The sequence below is a fragment of the Hyaena hyaena genome, unplaced genomic scaffold (assembly GCF_003009895.1).
Source record: "Hyaena hyaena isolate Hyena2069 unplaced genomic scaffold, ASM300989v1 scaffold_52, whole genome shotgun sequence".
In the NCBI taxonomy this organism is placed as follows: domain Eukaryota; kingdom Metazoa; phylum Chordata; class Mammalia; order Carnivora; family Hyaenidae; genus Hyaena; species Hyaena hyaena.
This window is the reverse complement of record NW_024080684.1, coordinates 3,666,850-3,689,577: the sequence shown is the minus strand read 5'-3', so window position 1 is coordinate 3,689,577 and position 22,728 is coordinate 3,666,850. Positions and strand designations below refer to the sequence as shown.

The 22,728-nt window shown below is 40.5% G+C and overlaps 1 protein-coding gene and 1 pseudogene across 3 annotated transcripts in view; one reads left to right on the top strand and one right to left on the bottom strand.

Annotated features, from left to right (window-relative positions):
• The first annotated feature begins 10,470 nt into the window (after positions 1-10,470).
• Positions 10,471-22,728, top strand: part of PHACTR2 (phosphatase and actin regulator 2) — a 130,799-nt gene continuing 118,541 nt past the window's right edge. For all 3 annotated transcript variants that reach the window (XM_039230885.1, XM_039230884.1, XM_039230886.1), the window contains exon 1: positions 10,471-10,693. In XM_039230885.1, the coding sequence (XP_039086816.1) occupies positions 10,648-10,693 (46 nt within the window). In that variant the 5' untranslated portion in view covers positions 10,471-10,647. The remainder of the gene's footprint in view (positions 10,694-22,728) is intronic.
• Positions 15,444-19,249, bottom strand: LOC120231032 (annotated as a pseudogene).

Here is a 22,728-nt window from a genome sequence, read left to right as displayed (position 1 = left end):
TAATAGGTTCCTCTATTCTATTTACTATTTTGACTTCAATTTTAACTCATGTATTACTAATATTGAGTTACTAATTTTCCTTTGGTAAGTATTTACTTGGTATGTATTTTTCATACTTTCATTTTCAGCTTTTGCTATTTTGGATATATTCCCTAAAATTGGCAGAGAGAGAGAGAGAGAGAGAGAAGATGTGTGGTATTTCGGCTTCCTCCAATCTCTTAATGTCTGTCATTAGCTAAGAATATTCCTTTCACATCATCTTTTTTAGCATGTTCTTTTTCCATTTTTTTCTTTCATTTAACTGTCTCATTATTTGGGTTAGTGAAACTTCATTTTCCCTTTCTTTTATTTACTGACTTGGAAGCTTATTATTGTATATTTCTTAATACTTGAAAAATAAATTTTTCTAACAAAGTCAAAAGGTGTCCAGTTTGTCTGTCTTCTTTCTGGTCAAAATCAGGACCTTAACATGTATTAAACATTTACTGACTAGCTCTCCATTGTGCATACCCAATAGTTTACTGTTCGCCATAATCTTATCAATTTCTGTACCCACCATTGTTTTTTGCATTTCACCCTTAATCTGGGCTCCTTTTCTTTCTTGAGGAGGAATATTCTGTAGAAGTGCCTTTCATGATTAGCCTCTTTCTGTGAGTTTAACTTAGTGAATGATTGTTCATCTGGTTATGGAATTCTAAGTTGACAATTATTTGACAATTCTAAGTTGACAATTATTTCTCTGTAACATCAAGAAATGATAACTCTGTTGTCTTATTGGGTTTATTGAGATTCTGTAAGTGGCATCTATCTTTTCTACCTACCACTTTTGAAATTTTCTCTGCATTCTATGTTTTTCCATTGGTGACACCAGGATTGTTTTCATTCTCCCCTTGGATGTCTAGTGAATATCTCAGAATTGAACATCTAATTTTCCACTCCAATCCCATTCCACTTAGTGTCGTCCAAGTTTTAAGCAATAGCAACTTGATCCCTCCAATTGCTCATACAAAATTTTGATGTCATCCTTGCTTTATCTCTTTTCTTTCATGCCCCACATCCAACCAATGAAGAAATTTGACTCTACTTTAAAATAAATCCCGGGGCGCCTGGGTGGCTTAGTCGGTTAAGCGTCCGACTTTCGCTTAGGTCATGATCTCGCGGTTCATGGGTTCGAGCCCCGCGTCGGGCTCTGTGCTGACCGCCAGCCCAGAGCCTGGAGCCTGTTTCAGAGTCTGTGACTCCCTCTCTCTCTGACCCTCCCCTGCTCACGCTGTCTTTCTCTCTCTCTCCTAGAAATAAATAAATAATAAATAAATAAATAAATAAAATAAATCCGAAATCCAGCTACAATTCACCATTCCCACTGCTGCCAAATTGGCTGAAGTCACTATCATTTCCTGCCTGGATTATTCCTGTAGTATCGCTCCTGTTCTCTCTGCTTCCAGCCTTGTCTCACCTGTCCTCTACTCAGAAGCCATAGTGATCTTAAAATGTCAGATCATGTCCCCCCCCCCCCCCCAGAACTGTCATTACTTCCCCATCTAACTTGTAGGAAAAGCCAAAATTCATGATCAACTATAGGGTCTAATACGGCTTATAGTTCCCTTGCATCTCCCCTTACCTTGCTGTACTCCAGCCACCTGAAACTTTCTGCTCCTTGAACACACAGCAGGCTCCTATCTTTGTATTAACTGGCCTTTCTGCTTGGAATGCTCTTCCTCAAAGAGTACATGGCCAACTCCCGTTACCTCCTAAGTGTGTGCTCAAATATCACCTCTTCCGTGAGAACTACTGTGACCATCCCATGCTAATCCAATCTTTCTTATTCGTCTCTATTTCATAGCACTTTTCATCTAAATTGTTATAAAATTTACTGACTTATTGTGTTCATTGTTTATTTTCTGTCCTTTCATTAAAATGTAAGCTCTGGGTGCCTAGGTGGCTCAGTAGGGTGAATGTCTAACTCTTGATTTTGGCCCAAGTCATGATTTCACAATTGTGAGATCTGGTTCCACTCTAGGTGTGAAGCCTACCTAAGATTTTCTCTCTCTCTCCCTCTATCCCTCCCCTGCCATGGGAACATTCTCTGTCAATAAAGTAAAGTAAAGTAAAATAAAATGTAAGCTTTATGTGTGCAGGTATTTTTACTTTTTGTTTAATTCTGTACATCAGGGATGCCTGGGTGGCTAAGTTGTGAGTTCGAGCCCTGCATCAGGCTCCATGTTGAGAGTGGAACCTCCTTAAGGTTCTCTCTCTCTCTTTGCCTCTCTCTCTCTGCCCCTCTCCCCCACTCACACAAGCTCTCTCTCTCTCTCTTTCCCTCTGTCTCCCTCTCTGCTTCTCTCCCCCCACTCACACAAGCTCTCTCTCTTTAAAATAAAAAATAGGGGCTCCTGGGTGGCTTAGTCAGTTAAGCGTCCGACTTTCGCTTAGGTCATGATCTCGCGGTTTGTGGGTTTGAGCCCCGCGTCGGGCTCTGTGCTGACAGCTAGCTCAGAGCCTGGAGCCTGTTTCAGTCTGTGACTCCCTCTCTCTCTGACCCTCCCCTGCTCACGCTGTCTCTCTCTCTCTTCTAGAAATAATAAAACATTTTTAAAAAATAAAATAAAAAATAAATTAAGACAAGATTATAATTCTATTCATCAAATAACTAGAACAGGGCATGGTACAAAGAAGCATAATAAATATTTGTTGGGTGAATAATGAACCAATGAATGAATTTTTATTTATACAGAGCTATCATACATATAATATAGATCTTAAGATCTTCCATATTTTCACAGCATAGGAATACAAAGAGATAAAGTTATAACCCAAATACCAAGTAACTGGTAAATAAATAAACTTTGGTATAGCCATATGATGGAACACCATTTGCAACATAAAAGGAACAAAATACTGATCCAGACAACACAGATGAATAGCAAAACATTAAGTGAAAGAAGCCAGTTATAAAAAACTGTATATGGTGTTACCCATTTATATGAAGTTTTGGAAAAGTCAAGACTATAGGGATGGAAAGCAGATCAGTAGCTGACCAATGCCAGGGTAAGGGGATTAACTCCAGGACTTGATAGAATTCCTGAGCATTCTTAAAGTTTTCTAAAACTTTATTGCACTGGTGCTTATACTATATATTTACCTAAACTCCTTAAACTGTTTACATAAAATGATGAGATTTCAGAGTTTGTAAATTATTCCTCAAAAAGCTGAAAGCAGGGGCGCCTGGGTGGCTCAGTCGGCTCAGCATCCGACTTCGGCTCAGGTCGTGATCTCATGGTTCGTGGGTTCGAGCCCCGCGTCGGGCTCTGTGCTGACCCCCAGCTCAGAGCCTGGAGCCTGTTTCAGATTCTGTGTCTCCCTCTCTCTCTGCCCCTCCCTTGCTCGCTCTCTCTCTCTCTCTCTCTGAAATAAATAAAACATTAAAAATTAAAAAAAAAAAAGAAAGCTGAAAGCAATAAATAAACAAATGCACTTAACACTAACTGCATATTATCAGAATTTAATCTTTCTTAGATGTAGGAAGCACGTCACAATTTTGGGGCAACTTCACAGTGAATTGCTGACACTGTGCTGGAAAGATGCAGAATTGGCAACTAATAAAGCTCTGAACCTTCTCTGTAGCAAAACATTGTTCATCCTTAACTCTTGGTAGAACAAATCTCTATTATGGTACTCACAAGTAATCATTTACTTGTAAGCCACAGTACCCACCCTCCACCATCTATGTATATATGATAACACACATAGGGTCTGCACCTCACTCACATCCCGTGCACTAGAGGTACTGGGTTTATGGGAGGTGCTCAGCCAATGTAGTTGGGTGACTAGGTGATTATTAATAGAATAGCATATAAAAGCAAATTTGCAGCGATTGACAGAGCTTGATATTATTTTGCTCTGGACTCCACATATTATTATCAAACTCATTCATACAGTTCTAGATGGATTTTTTTTCAATCTATACTCCAAGTTGCCATAATTACAGAGCTAGAGTAAATGCTTATCCTTTTATTCATTGCCTACGTATTGAATACCTTCTATGTGACAGGTATTTTGTTAGGTTTTAGAGATGGATATGATGGTTAATAAAACAAAGATTTGGATCTTACTTTTAGCAATTATTTTCTGTAAATTAGATAGTAGTTATTAAACATGTCTTTAAGAACTGGTCTCTATAGGACATCCAGATGGCCAACAGACACATGAAACGATGCTCAGCATCCCTCCTCATCAGGGAAATACAAATCAAAACCACACTGAGATACCACCTCACGCCAGTCAGAGTGGCTAAAATGAGCAAATCAGAGAACTCCAGATGCTGGCGAGGATGTGGAGAAATGGGCACCCTCCTACACTGTTGGTGGGAATGTAAACTGGCACAGCCCCTCTGGAAAACAGTGTGGACGTTCCTCAGGATACTAACAATAGAACTCCCCTATGACCCAGCAATAGCACTGCTAGGAATTTACCCAAGGGATACAGAAATGCTGATGCATAGGAGCACATGTACCCCAGTGTTCATAGCAGCACTCTCAACAATAGCCAAATCATGGAAAGAGCCTAAGTGTCCATCAACGGACGAATGGATCCAGAAGTTGTGGTTTATCTGCACCATGGAATACTACATGGCAATGAGAAACAATGAAATCTGGCCACGTGTAGCAACATGGATGGACCTTGAGGGTGTTATGCTGAGCGAAATAAGTCAGACAGAGAAGGACAAATATATGTTTGCACGTATAGGAGGATTAGGAGGAACTTGACGGAGGAACAAGGGGGAGAAGAAGGGGGGAAATGGTGGGGGAAAGGGAGAGAGGCAAACCATGAGAGACTCTTGAATGCTGACAAAAACTGAGGACTGATGGATGTGGGGGGGAGGGGGAGATGGGCATGGAGGAGGGCACTTGTGGGGATGAGCACTGAGTGTTATGTGGAAACTAATTTGACAATAAACTATTTGTAAAAATAAATAAATAAATAAAGTCACACAGGAAAAAAAAAGAACTGGTCTCTATAGGTTTCGATCAGTAATTAAAGATTATTCATTTTATAGCAGTTGAAAGTTTTAGATACTGTGGATGAGTAATTTGTTTCCTTGTGAAACGGAGTGCAGCAAATTACGCACTATTTCTCCTGGGGTGGAAAAAAGTTTTGGAAAAGGAACTTCTAGGAGCACCTCAGAAGGTCTTTATTTTCCAGAATAAATCTTCCAACTGTCCTACTCAATCACTAAGTAAGCACACACGAGATATACCACGCCCTCTGCAGAGCCTCACTCAGGGCAAGGCGGGGCCAAGGTATTTTGGTAATCCTAGCTTGAGCAAGCAGTAGAAGGAAAACTCAGGAAATAAATCATATAAAAATATGAGAACAATAGGAAAGACCAGCCTGTTTTACAGGTTTGTTTCCTGTTCTAATACTTGTGGAATGTGTTTTTCTGTCCTACTGATGCTTAATATAACCAGAATGCCCAAAGTTGTCATTCTTTTCTTAACCAAAATTCTCCTTTGTCTGTTTATATTATCGTGTCAACACTAAAATCTCTCAGAATTGTCCACATAAAAGGCATAGGAAGCATTTGGTTGCAGTGCTGTAGAATCGCATTTTAAAAAATAAACACTAGTTACACGTACAGAATGTCAACTGAAAGTATAAGATCCAGTAAAACTATTATCCGGGTATTAGTAGTTCTGTCTTCCTAGGTAAGCTTCCTTTCACAAAATGTAGCCAAGTTTTGGAGTAATACAGAGTTTCTAAAAACTGGCAGACAGTCTGTGTGTACCTGGATACTTAAAATTTTTTGTATGTTACTTTTTAGTTTCTGGGTTATGTATTCTTTTACCTGATTATTAGAACCCCATAAAATAGCCTTCTGACTTTAAAAATTTCCCTCTAGTATGCTTTTTTTTTTTGGCAGGACATACACTATAAAAAAAAAATGCCCTCTAGCACCTCTATCAGAGGAAGGGCGAAAAGACAGTTTTCTGCTTTTTAATAAATCTGCCAATGAACGGTAGGTAGAAAGCAAATAATTGGCTAAAATAATAGTTTTAGATGACCTGTGAATTTCTATTGTTTCTTCTGGCCACTGTATCTAAAAAACAAACTAATACATCGAAAAAAATCCTATTTGGGAAATCACTACATTTTAATTACTAAGTTTCCTTTCCTTTTCACTAGGAAAGAGTTTTTCTTTGACTATAATTCCCCTTACTCAGGGAAATGTCAGTAAATCATCGGATTTTCATGGCCAAGTCCAGAAATGAGGGTACCAGTCAACAGAACCTTCGACTACGTGTGCATGGCCACCATCAGCCACATTGCCTCCTGGGCCACCACTGTTCTGACTCACCGTCTCGTCTCCTGGGAGTCTGCCTGACCCCTCTTTCCCTCCACAACTGCTGGTTCTCAAAATGGGTCCTGCAGCCTCTGGGCCAAGCAGACACCCAGGATGTGTATTCATGGCATTTATGCCGTAAAGGAGAAAGAGTGAGATCTTTCTCCCACCCCAAGCTTAGATCCGGCCACCTAGGAAAGGCTGGCAGTCACCTAAATGACAGCATTTGGTAGTGGTGACTATTCTAATTGTAAACCGCCTTTACTAGCCACCAAATTGTACATCTACAATTTGGACTTTGACCTGGGAGGGTATGGACTTTTTCACAAATAGATGGCTGAAGTTTAGGTTTATTTATGCTTTTAACTTCTATCCAGTAGATCTAGTAATTTTCATCCACCAGGGGTGCAGGTGTAATTCTGGGTACCCCAGATAGGAGAACTTCATCACTCCAATTCAGACAGATTAGTGAAATTTGGGTGAAAAGGTAAAATGCTTTTAAACCTCAATATGTACATATAATTCTTTGTCAAAAGGCCAACCAGATTCAGGAAGGGGAAATTCTAACCAATCCATTCAATTTAACTTCTTTCTGGAAATAAATGAATAAATCACAGAGATGGAAAGATATTTAGACTGGGTGGAAAAATCAGTAGATGCCAGCATTCTATACTTTTAGGAAGGCTTAACATAGACCGTTCCTCAGCCTATGGTTTGTTCAGTCGTGGTATGATCTGATGACAGCATTATTTTAAAAGATGAAAGTAGTGGTATGCTGAGGGCAGCTCATATAGACCAGTTGTTAAATTTCCAGGAATTTTGCAAACCAGTTAACATGCATTTTGCAAGCCAGTCGACTGCTTGTTGAATTGGCCCTTGTAGGAGTATTTACATTAAAGAAATCAACAAATATTACATCAAGTCACAAATCAATCTCCTCCCCACCCCCAGACAAACCCGAGTGTTGGGTATTTACCAGGAGATTGCTGGATAAGAGTTTCGTTTAGAAATACAGGCGCCTGGGTGGCTCAGTCGGTTAAGTGTCCGACTTCGGCTCAGGTCATGATCTCAGAGTTCGTGGGTTCGAGCCCCGCGTCGGGCTCATTGCTGACAGCCAGCTCAGTGCCTGGAGCCTCTTTCAGATTCTGTGTCTCCCTCTCTCTCTGCCCCTCCCCTACTCACGCTGTCTCTCTCTCTCACGCTGTCTCTCTCTCTCACACTGTCTCTCTCTCTCTCTCTCTCAGACATATAAAAAAAAAAATACAGACCAAGGAGCAGTATCAATGGGATAAATGCTGAAGACTTATAAATAGATGGTTTCCTCAGAGTTAGATGTTGGCATTAATTTTGTTTAGCATTTTTATAAACTTTCTGGAAAGAGGTGACATACAGAGAAATGTCCATATTTTTCCTAGGACATTAAATGTTCCCACAGTTAAAACATAAACTGGAGGGTTAACACCCAGAGCTCTTAGTAAGACTGTTAATTGGCTGATTTATAGATTAGTTCAAGTAAGGCAAAAAAAAAAAAAAAGGCAATTTGGGGGGAAATTATCTTAAAATGCTCGTTAGATGATAAAGTATACCCTTTACATGATGTCCTTAAAATGGAATTTAGGGAATTCTGTAGACTTTCTATATTCATTAGTATAATTTTTTAGCTGGGACAAAAAGGCAACAAAATGGAATAACTGTCCCACCCTTATAAAGAAACCTTGGTACACACTTTCTGCACTTTTGGTTGACATGCTTCAAGGATAATGTAATGGGACTAGAAAAGTTTCAGAGAGAAGAGTGTAACCTGATCAGGGGATTATAGGAATCTTAGATGAGGCTAAGATTATATTAACTAGCAAAGCCTGAAAGGTTTTGAATAAGGTAAATATAGATGGATTTAGCAAATCCTGAAAGAAGAGAATTATAGAGTACCTCTCTGATGTTTGAAATAAGAATTTGTAGATGAAATAAAAAGAGACACATTATTGTTTCTCAAGGAAAAGAAGTAATGATAGTAAAAAGCCTCAAAGTTAACCTTTGTCAATTAAAAAAAATCATTGCATTTACATATTTTTAATGTGCCAAATTTGCTGTATATTTCTTCTAATCAATGACCTCCCTTATCAATTAGGCTCTATCAGTGGACGGAAGAGTGTGAAGTCCCCTCTTTTCAATTTCAATTTAGAAAACACTTAAAGTGGATTTTTTGTTGTTGTTTTAAGGCAAAGAAAGAGCCATTATAATTGTTCACTCTCACTGATGAGCCCCTCAGGTGGGATATGTTCCCAAAATAGAACAGCTTTGCACTTTTTTTATAAAGACAAAATTTTTATAAATCAAAATTTAGTTGATTGATTTTACTGTCCTAATTAGAACTCACATCTTGGTTAATCCTCAATTTCTTTTTAAAAAAACTTCAGGTTTCTTGAGAATGCATTAGGCAAAGAGAAGTAGATAATTGATCACACTATTCTGGGGGGGGAATATCCACAATAGAGGGCTCTTTGGGTGTGGAAATATAGGGCAACTTACATAATAACAATTAACAGACAAGCAAATGTCTTTCAAAAAATAAAACAAGGCTGTGTGTGATCTGGATAATACAAGCTTCAGAAAAAAAGATTTTCAGGGGCACCTGGGTGGCTTGGTCAGCTGAGCATCTGATTTCAGCTCTGGTCATGATCTCATGGTTCTTGAGTTCCAGCCCCACATCAGGCTTTGCGCTCATAGCACGGAGCCTGCTTCAGACTCTCTCTCTCCCTCTCTCTGTGTCCCTCCCCTGCTTGCTCTCTCGCAAAAACAAATAAATATTTTAAAAAGATTTTCATGTTTAAGGTATTAAATAACTTAAATTTATTATTTTATTATATAATATAGCTTTTAACAGTTTAGAGTTGAATGTCTAGGATAATCTAAAAATGGAAAGCTGTGGCAAGTGACCTAACTATCTTGCAGTTATTTTTTCTTTCTTTTTAATGAAATACGTGCATTCAGAAAAATGCACAAATCATAGTGTACAGCTCAGTGAAATTTTATAAAGTGAACACATTTCTGTGACCACCACACACCCAATCTAATGGTTGTACGAGTGTGTGCACACTACATTATATATATAATCTATAGATTACGCATCAATTGTTAACACCAAGAGTATTCACCTGTATTCCTATTTTTTTTAATGTTTTATTTATTTTTGAGAGAGAGAGAGAGGCAGCATGAGCAGGGGAGGGTCAGAGAGAGAGGGAGACACAGACTCTGAAGCAGGCTCCAGGCTCTGAGCTGGCAGTCAGCACAGAGCCCGACGCGGGGCTCGAACCCACGAACCGCGAGTTCATGACCTGAGCCGAAGTCGGACGCTTAACCGACTGAGCCACCCAGGCGCCCTTGTATTCCTATTTTTAAGGATGTGGGGGGGGGGGTTCAGATTTAATTATGGGAGGATTTAATTCGACTTTTAGGGGAATATTAGCTTTTAAGGTAAATTACCCATTGTTGTTTTCACCTTTTGTGTATTTTAAACACCTTACCACAAGGTTTCAGAGAGTTCACAGTGATTCTTTTTAAACCTCGGAAAGGTGCGCGTCCTGGAGCTGAGATGGTAGAGAGCAAGCTGCATCCTTAGCTGATTTCACACTTAGGTCCATCTTTCAAATTTATTGTTCTACGAAACTGAGGCCACCAATTTTTTTAATTCTGTTTATTAAAAGGAAGATAAATGTTGAGCCGAGAAAGGCACTCCACATAGACCTCAAACAGTGCTGCAAAACTGCAAACAGAATGTGAGGACGAAAGCAACTTTAAAGAAACAAATTTTGTTAAATTAAGTACCGTGACTAAGTACTTTAATTCCTTTTCTTCCAGCCCTAAAGGATCATTTGACATTGAACCTTTGAAGTTAAACGGGAGTCGCCCGAACTCTCTGCTACCCTGGGGGGTGGGGGGGTCGGTGTCACAGCCCCCGCGGGCGCCGCGGGCCGGCCCGGGGCCTCTCCCCTCCCCACTACTGCGTCCCCCAGCACCCATTCCCCTCCTCCCCTCCCCCTCGCCCTCTCCCCTCCCTCCTCCTCCGTGACCCCTGACCCCAGCTAATCTGCATAGAGGAATGACAGGCATCCGCCGGGCAGGATCCGCCTCGCCGGCTGCGGCCGGCCGGGCTGGGAGACCCGCGCCGCGGAGAAGGTGAGGGGATCTGGCGGGCAGCTCCGCGTAGCCCGGAAAATGAGCGCTGGGAAACCTGCCTGCGAGCGGACCCATGATCGAAGGACCAAAGGAGCCGCGTGATCGCCAGACCCGGCCCCGCGCCCCCCGACATGGGCCAGACCTCGGTCTCCACGCTGTCCCCGCAGCCCAGCAGCGGTGAGTCCCGGGCGCACGGGGCGCCCCGGCCGCGCGGGCGCTGCGCGGGCTCCGCGCCGCGGGGACGGCCGAGGGCTCGGCGGCAGCGCGGGCTGCGCCCGAACCCGCCACGTCCGTCGGAGAAACCCGAGAGGGAGCGCTCCCCCAAACTCTTTGTCGTGGAGAGTTGGAATGCGTTTTGGGATGCAGCCGATTTTACCTTAAAGGCACAGGCTCCATTTTCCACCCGAGACGCCTCGCCTGGGTGTTTATCTGAATTTCTTCGGAGCCTGAAAGTTACGAGAAACGCCGTTTGCGTTTTGCGGTGTTTTTAGAACGGGGAACTTAGAGAGCGAGACAAACGTGCCAACAGGTTTTTCTGTCTTTACGCTTGGCTTGCGAACAGACTAGAACTGAGTTCTTTCAGGCTTGTCAACTGATTTATGGTTTGTTTGCAGAGTAGACGCGCCGATTGCCTTCTCTTATCCTGGCCGAACTCTGAATACTTAGAAACCAACGTTAAAAAAGCTTAATGGTTTCAAAAGATCATCTGTTTTGTTTATATTAGACACGAAAGCTACAAAACTGGGGGAAACATCCCTCACCAACTCAGTGAATTGAGGGCTAAAGTTCGGTTTACGGAATCGTGTGTAACGTTTCTAAGTTACAGTGCTCTGTTTTAAAAGGTTTTTTTCCCCCTCTTTTCTTAACAAAAAAAGGGGAAGGAAGGTACATTTGGCATTTCTCCAGCAGGGTAGGGATAAACAACTTTTTGGTGGCGTTACTTGTAGATGGATAATGAAATAAATTCAAAAGGTACTATTTTGATATTTTCCCATCAACATTAAAAAAAACAGCCTCAAAGGGGCCATTTACGTTATTCCTTGAGATATCTGATACACTTTAAAAATTGTGTAAACATTAACAGGATCTTGCTGAAAGGAAGTGACAGGGCACAGATGATTTTTTTAATCAGCTCCAGGATGTCTCCTGCTAGATAGCATTCAGTCATTCCAACTTAACCCCACATGGGTTTGTTTACACTGTGGTGCTTCACACCCTGAAAAATCATAAGCCTTACTGTCACCAAAGGAGGAACCCACTACAAAGGAGAGAAATCAAAATCCAAGAAAAGATCACACCTTCCCTTTCTGTTAATGACGAGGGTTATACAGTGCACCATAACATCAGAGACTTCATATTGAGGCCTTTGGGAATGGGATGGGTGTGATGGGGAAGGGGTTGTTGGTTAGGATCTTCATTTTGGTAAACTATCTTCTGCAATTGAGGCTTAGTTTCCCTTGTCTTAACTTTAAAAGTGGCTTCTTTCATTTTATGGAAGAGTTATACTTTATATTATGCATATTATGGTAAAGCATAGAATTAAATCAGTACTCAAATACAACAGGGATAAAGTACTGCCCAGGACTTAGTTCTTTTGCTGCAAAATATTGTTAGAGTTAATATTAGAAAAGGAATTTTGCCTTTACAAAAAGCAAGGAATATTGCATAACTGATCACTAAGAAGCAGAACAGAATCTTAAAATATGACTGTTCTAGTTCTTACCCAGTATAATGAAAAATGCCCAGATTGCTGTAATTCCCTATAAAATGACTAATCATGTTTAGAAATTGTGCAGCAGATTCATACAGAAAGTAAGTTAAACAAAAAGTTAGGCTTGACCCTAAAAGGTATTTCATTTGGGCTTTTGTAAAATAATCATCATAGGCCGCAAGATAGCTTGCTTTTCACTCTTGATTTTAGGCTCGTTTAAACCTTTCAGCTTAAGGCTGCGTCTATTTCTCGAAGTTTTAGGAAGACCATTAATCATTATTTCTGGAAATACGCAATTAGAGCCATTATTTCTATTTTTCAAAAACAGCTGTATTGACATATAATTACCATACCATAAAACTCACCCACTGAAAATGTACAATTCATTATTTTTTAGTCTATTCAGTGTTGTGCAGCCATCAGTCTCTTCTCCCATCCCCCGCATCCCCCAGCCTCAGCCCTAATTAACGAATATTCTTTTATCTCTGTAGTTTTGCTTATTGTGACCATTTCATGGAATCGTACATCACATGCCCTTTTGTGACTGGCATCTTTCACTTGGCATGTTGTTATCAAGGGCCGTGCCTTTTGTAGCATGTATCAGTACTTCATTTCTTTTCATTGCCAGGTAATATCCCACTGTAGGAATACCACATTTTATCTCTCTTTCCATCAGTTGATGGACATTTGGGTTATCTCTGTGTTTTGGTTCTATAAATAGAGCTGCTATGGAGTTCACGTACAAGTTGTTGGTGAGCATATGTTTTCATTTCTATTTGGTATATTTCTAGGAGTGGAATTGCTGGGTCACATAGTAATTCTATGTTTATGTTATGTTTTAAGGAACAGCTAGTTTTCCAAAGCAGCTGTACCATTTTACATTCCCTCCAGCAGTATATGAAGTTTCCAATTTCTCCACATCCTTGCCAATACTTGTTATTTATCTTTTTGATTATAGCCATCCTGGTAAATGTGAAGTTGTATCTCACAGTGGGTTTTTTTTTTTTTTTATGTTTTATTTATTTCTAGGAGAGAGAGAGACAGCGTGAGCAGGGGAGGGTCAGAGAGAGAGGGAGTCACAGACTGAAACAGGCTCCAGGCTCTGAGCTGGCAGTCAGCACAGAGCCCGACGCAGGGCCCGAACCCACGAACCGCGAAATCATGACCTAAGCGAAAGTCGGACGCTTAACCGACTAAGCCACCCAGGCGCCCCTATCTCCTAGTGGTTTTGATTTGCATTTTCCTAATTACTAATGACACTGAGCATCTTATCATGTACCTGTTGACTATCCATATGTGTTCTTTGGGAAAATGTCTATTCAGATCTTTTGCCCAATTTTAATTAGATAATTTGACTTCCTATTTTTTTAATATTTATTTATATTTGAGAGAGAGAGAGAGACAAAGCACGAGTGGGGGAGGAGCAGAGAGAGAGACAGAATCCCAAGCAGGCTCGAACTCAAAAGCCATGAGATCATGACCTGAACTGAAGTCAGACATTCAATTGACTGAGCTACTCAGGTGCCCTTTGACATCCAATTATTGAGATAAAAGAATTCTTTATATACTGGAGATAAGTCATTACCAGATATGTGACTTACAGATACTTTCTCCCATTCTGTGAGTTGTCTTTTCACTTTCTTGATATAGTTTGCAATTCAGAATTTTGAAATGTTTATTATTTCCAGGTTACCCTTTTTTCTTTTCTTTGTATTTTTGGAGTCCTATCTAAGAAACCATTGCCTAACCAATGTCAAGAAGATTTATACCTAAGTTTTCTCCTAAGAGTTTTATAATTTTAGCTCTTACATTTAAGTCTGAGATACATTTTTGTTTACTTTATTTATTTATTATTTTTTTAATGTTTTATTTATTTCTAGGAGAGAGAGAGAGAAACAGCGTGAGCAGGGGAGGGTCAGAGAGAGAGGGAGTCACAGACTGAAACAGGCTCCAGGCTCTGAGCTGGCGGTCAGCGTGGAGCCCGACGCGGGGCCCGAACCCACGAACCGCGAGATCATGACCTAAGCAAAAGTCGGACGCTTAACCGACTAAGCCACCCAGGCGCCCCAACTTTATTTATTTAAAGTTTATTTATTTTGAAAGAGATTGAGCGTGCACGCACGCTTGAACGGGAGAGAGGCAGAGAGAGAGGGGAACAGAGGATCTAAAGCCCACTCTGTTGCAACAGGAGAGAGCCCAGTGTGGGGCTTGAACTTCGAAACTGTGAGATCATGACCTGAGCTGAAATCTGGCGCTTAACAGACTGAGCCACCCAGGCGCCCCTAGTTAAATTTTTTTTTTTTTTTTACAAATAGTTTATTGTCAAATTAGTTTCCACATAACACCCAGCGCTCATCCCCACAAGTGCCCTCCTCCATGCCCATCCCCCCTCCCCCCACATCCATCAGTTATTTTAAGTTAATTTTTATGTGTGGTGTATTGTAGGGTTCCAGTTTTCATTCTTTGGCATGTTGATCTCTAGGTTGTCCAGCACCATTTGTTGATTTGTTGATGATTCTTTCCCTATCGAATTGTCTTGGCACCTTGTCAAAAATCAACTGATAGTATATGTGAGGTTTGTTTCTGAACTTCTATGCTGTTGATCTGTTTACTAATGTGCTGTTCTGTCTAGATTACTATAGCTTTGTAGCAAGTTTTGAAACAGAAAAGTGTCTTCTAACTTAGTTCTTCTTTTGCAAGATTCTTTTCCCTATTCTAGTCTCCTTGCATTTTTGTATGAATTTTACAATCAGCTGGTCAATTTCTGCAAAAAAGCCAGCTGGGAGTTTGATGGGGATTGTGTTGAATAATATTGTTCTCTTAACAATATGAAGTCTTTAAATATGTAAACACGAATGCCTTTTCATTTATTTAGATCTTCTTTGATTTCTTTCCACAATGTTGTGTAGTTTTCAATGTAGAAGTCTTGTTCTTTCTTTGTTAAATTTATCCCTGCCTATTTATTATTTTTGATGCTATTATAAATGAAATTATATTCTTATAATGTCATGTGCAAGTAGAGATAATTTTACTTCTTATTTTCCAATCTCAAGGTCTTTTGTCTCTTTTCCTTGTCCAATTGCCCTCACTCATCATACACTATCATGGTAAGTAGAAGTTAGAAGTGCCAAGAATGACCATCTCTTTTTTTTTTATATATAACAGAACATTTAATTACATCGGTTTTCCATCAACACACTAGTCATTTAATAACGATTATATTGGCCATTTCCAATGGTTGGCGGAGGCTCTTCCACCAAACGCTACCTTCATTTCCAGTGTGTCATCTTTCTTGCCAGACTTAGTTCATTTTCAGCCTGACGAATCACCTCTTCTAGTCGGCCGCCCTGAGCTGGTCTTCAAATTTCTTAACATCTGATTCCACTCTAACCATGCTCAGCTTCTCATTTGTATTCTATTCTGTATATTTTCTATATGCTGCCTTTTTAGGAATTTGCTCAAGAACATCGAGAATCTTTGTGTTCAATATTCTTAGCCTGTCATGTGACTGACATGTCCCACAAGGCTGGTGGTCTTTTTTTTTTTTAGCAAATCCACCATGACAGAGTCCAAGAGTGAACGTTCTTGTCTTCTTCCAGATCTAAGAGGGAAAGCAATCAGTTTTTACCATTTAGTATCATGTTAGTTGTGGGTTTTTCATAGACCCCCTTTATCGAAAGATTCCCTTCTCTTCCTAGTTTGGGAACATCTTTATCATGCAAGAATCAAAGCCTTTGTTTGTTTGTTTGTTTGCCTCTATTGAGATGATCATATGTTTCTTGTTCTTTATCCTGTTATATAGCATTAATTGATTTTCAGATATTAAACCAAGTTTGCATTCCTGGAATAAAGCTTCCTTAGGTATGGCATATAATCCTTTTTATGTGTTGCTGGATTTGGTTTGCTAGTATTTTATTGAAGAGTGTATCCATTATTTCTAAGCACAGGAAAAACAGTCACCAAATAGGGTGGTTTCGGTACCCTCTGGCCTCATGCTCTAGAAGCATTGAGACCTCAGTATTCCCCTCGCCAAGTATAAGGCATGCTAGATTGGATACAGTAAGTGTTTGTTGAATATATGACTGAATCAATGATATTCTCAATGAACAGCCTGATCATGTTAAGCCAATGATCATAGGAATGAGAGTTATGTTTATTTGTTTTTTACGTCAGGAATTTTGTGTTACTATGGCTCTGTTGTCTGAAGGCTGGTATCTGAATCTAGTAATTATTTCTTCTAGTCTTCTTCAGGACCACCCCACCCCCACTGTGTCATACAGACCAACTCTTGGTTGCTTCGCCTCAGCCCGTGAGTTAAAAGGGCAGAGAAAGCCATTCTTTAATTTTTAGGAGACAAAGGAATGAGTGAATAAAGTTTGCACATCACATCTAGGCCATGATGGAATCTATATGTATTTGTGTTTCTAGGTTTTCATATTTTGGTCAGGGCCTTATATTTTTCCTGCCCAGAATACTTTCCCATTTCTGTGTAAACCTAGTATAAGAAGAAATCATGAAGGCAAAAGGGATAGAGTTTATTTTCCTTAATGAAAATAACATGTCACATGGTCAAAGGTCAAATTTACAAGACGATTCAGGCTAAAAGTGAGCTTGACTCCCTCCCCAGTTTCTTACCAATTATAACCTGGAATAAACAACTCCCCCCCCCCCCATTTCAGACAGTTTTCACTCAAGTATCTATCTTTATCAAAATACAAACAAGACCCTAACATTTACTGCTCTAGAGTTTGAGCTTTTCATGTAATGTAACTTCAAAATATTTCCATATTAATCTCTTCAATCTATTTTTTTTATGACTTTTTTTTTTATTTTGAGAGACAGAGACAGAGAGCAAGCAGGGGAGGGGCAGAGAGAGAGGGAGACACAGAATCTGAAGCAGGCTCCAGGCTCTAGGCTGGCAGCACAGAGCCCAATGTGAGGCTTGAACCCACGGACAGTGAGATCATGACCTGAGGTGAAGTCACATGCTTAACCAACTGAGCCATCCAGGCGCCCCTAATCTATTTTTTTTTTTTTTAAAGAGAGAGAAAGAGAATGAGAGAGAATGGGGCTCACCAAAGCCGGGCTTAAGCTCACCCAGTATGGGACACGAATTTACAAAATGTGAGATTGTGACCTGAGCCAAGTAGGCACCAAATCTCTTTTATCTTATAAACAAGTAATTTTATAATATGTAGGTGTATCATAATTTTTAAAAGAACTTATGTTTTTATATTATACGTTCATATTTTTAGATTGTTTTAGGGTTCTTTTATGTATGTGCTGTTATGAAAAATTCTGAAATGAACATCTTTATCTGAACATCTTGATCTATACACGTACCAGTAAATTTTAGCAGTGGAATTGGAGTGTCAAAAGATTTGTATATTTTATTTTAGTAGATTTTGCCAAACTACTCTCCAAGAGGCTGTATCAGTATATCTGCTTAGTATGTGAGATTCCTGTTTCTGAACTCTCACCAACACCGCATGTATATCAGGCTTTCTCTTAGACCATATAGTGCTTTGTGAGAAACTGAAGTCACTCCTTCTGTTTGAGGCAGCTCTGCAGGCACATGATTTAGCAAGTGGAACATTAGCAGGAATGGAGCCCCAGCATACTCCCTTGCCTAGATGTCCTTGTGCAGTGAACATGCTGCACAACTCTACATGACTACAATGTTATGCATAATTAATTTGAAAAAATCCATTTCAATCTATATGTAAAAAGGGATCTCTCACTTTGATTATGAATGAAGTGGGGCATTTGTATCTCTTTTTCTTATAGGTTTTTGTGTTAAGGAGATTAGCCTTGTGCTTTTCATATTTTTCTGTGTATCTTACCTCTTAAATTTGTTTAATTTTTTCATATAAAAACTCTTGTTTTTACTTGGTCAAATTTATCAATCCTTTCTTAGAAACTAGAGTTAAAGATACACACTTTGCTATCTTTCTTGTATTTGAGTATTGGATCTCTGTAACTTATTTTGATTTAAAGTGAATGATTTAATGATATTTTAAAACTTATGCATAGCAAAAAGCCCCGTCAGCAGAAAACTGAAAAAGGAAATAAAGTTGACAAAATGTTTGCATTTAGTATATTGAAAACAATGACTAATATCTTTATGTACTAAGACCCTTAAAAATAGGTAAGAAAAATAAGTTGATAAGAAAAAGGTAAATTCTCAAGTAGAAAAACAAGAAAAGAACAAGTAAAGGCCTTTTTCAGAGTATCTGCTGACTATAATTATGAACTCACTAAACTCACTGTAGGAACTATCAAAAAATTAACTGTCTAATCTCCTCACAACATGCAGTTTATTAATAATCCTCATTTTACAGATGAGGAAAATTAAAGCTCAAGAGTTACCTTGCCCACGTTACTTAACCAAAGAAGTGACATAAGTCACCAATTGGTATGTGAAATAGTATTAGCAATTTAATGAAAAGAAAAAAGATGCTATCGATCATCCATCCATTGAGCAAGGATTAGAATGATTCTCAGATAATTGTCTTGTGATAGTTTAAATGGGTACAACATTATCAGAAGGGCAGCTTGATGATATATATTAAAAAACCTTAAAATGTTCATACACCCAGGCCCAACAGTTCTACCTTTACAAGCATATTGTAAATGAAGTAATTTCTTGCTCACTGGGGTAATGTTTTTGAAAGTCAAAAATTGGAAATAGTTGTTGAAAACCAAGAAATTTTTTCAATTATGTGGGACACAGTCAAATGATAGAATAAGCTACTTAAAAATGGTGTAAAACATAATTTTGGAAAGTGATTTATATAATAAATACCATAATACTTTAAAAAGGCAGGTTTAAAATAATGGTTCTATTATTAAAATATGTGCATGAAGAAAAATTATACAGAGGAGAGGAAATTCATTTGTGAGGTCGTAGTGTGATAGCCTCCATTGTCATCTGCTTTGGACATGACAGTGGCCCGGGCTTCCAATCCAGGGTCTGCCTGGACCTCCACGGGAATTAAAGCCATGAGCTGACCTGCAATCATACTGGCTTTTTTTCTAGTTGTCATGAAATCAGACTCAGTTTTAAGTTCATGGTCTGTTTTTCAGCCACTTTTTTTTTCTTGCGAATTCCATGATGAAAACAAAAATATAGGTCCTTATAGCCATCTTCTCTTGGGGTTTCTTCTTCTTAGTCTGTTTGATCATAGTGCACATGTCACTCACATAGAGAGAAGGAAAATGAACAAACATTTGAATTTCATTTATTTCTCGTTGGTCCACAGCTCACCAGGTCTGGTCAGTGAGTAATATCCCAAGTATTTTTAGTGTAGTTGTATTTTACCTTCAGGAGTCTAAGGATAACGATCGGTGAGGAAGTCAGACTTCACCTTTTGCCTATTTAATGCAGGAGGGAAGGAGATAAGGGCTCTGGGTCTAATTAAGCCTCTTTAACTTGAATAAAGGAGAAGTTCCAACACGTTTTCTGGTCTTGAGGGATTTCAGTGTTATAGGCTAACTGCCTATTCTTGGGAGTAAGGGGACTCAACTGACGTAAAAGTTCTCTGAGGTAGAAATAGTCTTAAGCAAATAAACACTTCTGGTCCACCCTGTATCCCACTGCTATCTGAAGCAGGGGAACCCAAACCAAAAACAACAGTTTTTGTTCCCCAGAAGGGAATGGGCAAATAACATTACTTTTAAAAGTTTGCTCTGTTATCGTTTATATTTGCTTACTAGTCCTCCATTTATTTTTGTTTCAAGGGGCTGGATGTTTTTATTCATATAAACCTGGCACGTATAACATTCCAGCCATTAACACTAAGGGAATTTTGGTTGACAAAGGAGGGACTGAAGTGGTGTTTTGCTTAAGAATAACTTGGAAACCTGTGCTGGTATGTGCTTGGCGGCTACATGCCTGCAAATTGTCTCATTTTGTAAGGTGTTACTGGTGCACCTGGGTGGCTCAGTCAGTTAAGCATGTGACTCTTGATTTCAGCTCAAGTCATGATCTCACTGTTTGTAAGTTCAAGCCCTCGCATAGGGGCTCGGTGCTGAGAGCATGGAGCCTGTTTGCGATTCTTTCTCTCTCTGTCCCTCCCCCACTTATGCTCACATGCATGCTCTCTCTCTCTCTCTCAAAATGAACAAATAAACATTTTTTAAAAGTTAAAAAAAAAAAGTGAAGTAATTACACGGAAGGCTCTGTGCTGGGCCATGGGGGAAGATTCAAAGGGAAATCATAATAGACCCTGCCCATAAGGGTCTGTGCTAGAAGGCGCATCCACTTAGTGGAGACAGGCAGAAGGGAAGGTAGGAGGGAAGGGACCCCTGGGGACCAATGAGGGAGGCCAGAAAGTATAGAAAGGGGACAAGAATCCTGACTCTGGAAGAACACAGGTGGTGGGGAAGCACTGAAGGTTTTTTTCATCAGATGAGAAATGATTAGAGCTTTGCCCCAGGGGGTGAATCTGCCTGCCTTGCCTGCTGTACGGATTTCCTCGGGGGAGACCTTGGCAGGCCCTAGAGATCGGATAATCCAGCAAGGTGACATGAACGCCCGACCTGGGGGGGTGGCTAGAGAAGTGGGAGTGGGGCGATGCCCCCGTCTGTATCTGCAACTCTGCGGTCACCTTGTTCTCCAGGCTCAGCTACGCCAGTGCCTATTGGGCAGGTCGGCTTGGGTCTTTAATGGGCATCCTTCACGTAAAAGGTCTAAACCGAAGGCTTGGGTTTACCCTCCCAACCCCTTCTTCCCTGCACTTTCTACCTCCAACCACTCAGTCCTTCTAGCTGAAGTGGAGGAAGCCTCCTTGAGTTTTCCCTTCCCCTCCTGACCGAACCATCCACGTGTCCTACACGTTTTGCTTTCAAAGTACCTCTCTAGCCCACCCACTTCTGTCTCTACTGCCACCATCCAGGCCCTGCCCCACTCATTGCACAACCGTAGTGAATTGGAGCTGGTCTCCTGCTTCTGTTCTTGGCCTTCTGCAGTTCATGTACCACACAGCAGCTGAAGTATCGTTTTAAAACATAAATCACGTCTCTTCCTTACTCACTGCCTTCCTGTGTCTTCCCATTGCCCTTAGAATGGAATCCAGATTGCTTACCGGGCCCACAAGGCCACACAGGATTCTCCCTGATCCTTGGTCCCTCCCCCACGTCAGAGCCTTCCTCCCATTTCCAGTCATCAGACAGGGCTGGCCTGCTCTTACCTGTGACCTTGGAAGTTGCTGCTCCCTCTTGGTCCTGGATGTAAGGGACACTCCGCTAGCTCCTTCCAAAGCTGACTCCTTCAGTCTCCAGCTTCATGGAGACCTTCCTTGTCCAGCCCTCTTGAGAGGAGCCTGCCCCGCTCCTCAAGCCACAGGCCTTTCTCCTTCATTGCTCTGGTCTCTCAGATAATCCTGCTTTTTTCTTTAAATATATGTATTTTTAAGAGTATTGTTTATTTTGAGAGAGAAAGTGTGCCCTGTGTGCAAGCCAAGGTGGAGGAGAGGGGCAGAGAGAGAGAATCCCGAGCAGGCTCTAAGCTTTTCAGCGGGGAGCCCGACGCAGGGCTGGATCTCAGGAACTGTTCTGACCTGAGCCGAAAGCAAGAGTCAGGATGCTTAACCAGCTGCGCCACCCAGGCGCCCCTGTTCTGTTTCTTTACATGTGTCTTTGTCAGTACCTCCCTTCACTAGAACCTAAGCCCCAGAAGCGAAGGCACCTTATCTTGTTTCCTAATCTGCCTTCTTATTCTGAGGTATGTGCCTGACACAACTGTTGAGTCAATGAACAGCCCTTTTTGGCCAATTCGGATATTATTAGAGTGATAGGAACGGAGTGGAAGGTTCAGTAGAAGGTTCAGTAGCGTCCAAGAAATGGACAGTTGTTTAAACCCATTCTTTGTATTTACCTCCAGTCTCTAAATAGCATGCTTACATTGTTAATTACCTATTGTTCAGTTTGACACATTGTTAGTGGACTCACAGTTTGGAAATTGAAGATGAGGGTTTGTTTTCCACACTTTCTCTGACCCCTGTCCCCCCCCACCCCCCATCATGCATTTCCCATAATCCTGTTCTCAGCTTCCCAGCATTCTCCCACTGTACTTTTGATTAGAACAGTATTCCGTGTAACTATGTCAAAAGTTGATGAGAGTGAAGCCTGTGGTAAACCATGATTACTTTTTCTTTCCTGAATGGCATTTGCTTTCCTTACTGGTATTTTTGTTTGCTTGCTAAGGGCCCCGCATACTCATCCCCAAATTTTCCCCAGTTACGTAAATCTCTTCTCAGTATGTTCAAACACTTTTGTTATTCTGTCAAGTTCATCTTGAAGAACTGTGGCCAAATTGGACTGGGTTTCCTTTACGCCTGCTGCCTATTTCCCTAGATCTCTCTTCATATCATCCTGGGAGGCTTATCACTTACCTCTTGTGTTGGACATTCGGATTGCTAGATCAATGTCTTATTTTTTTCCGGGTCTATTTCCTTATGTAGAGAGAGCTCCCAGGTAGCTTCTTGGGAAAAGCTCATGG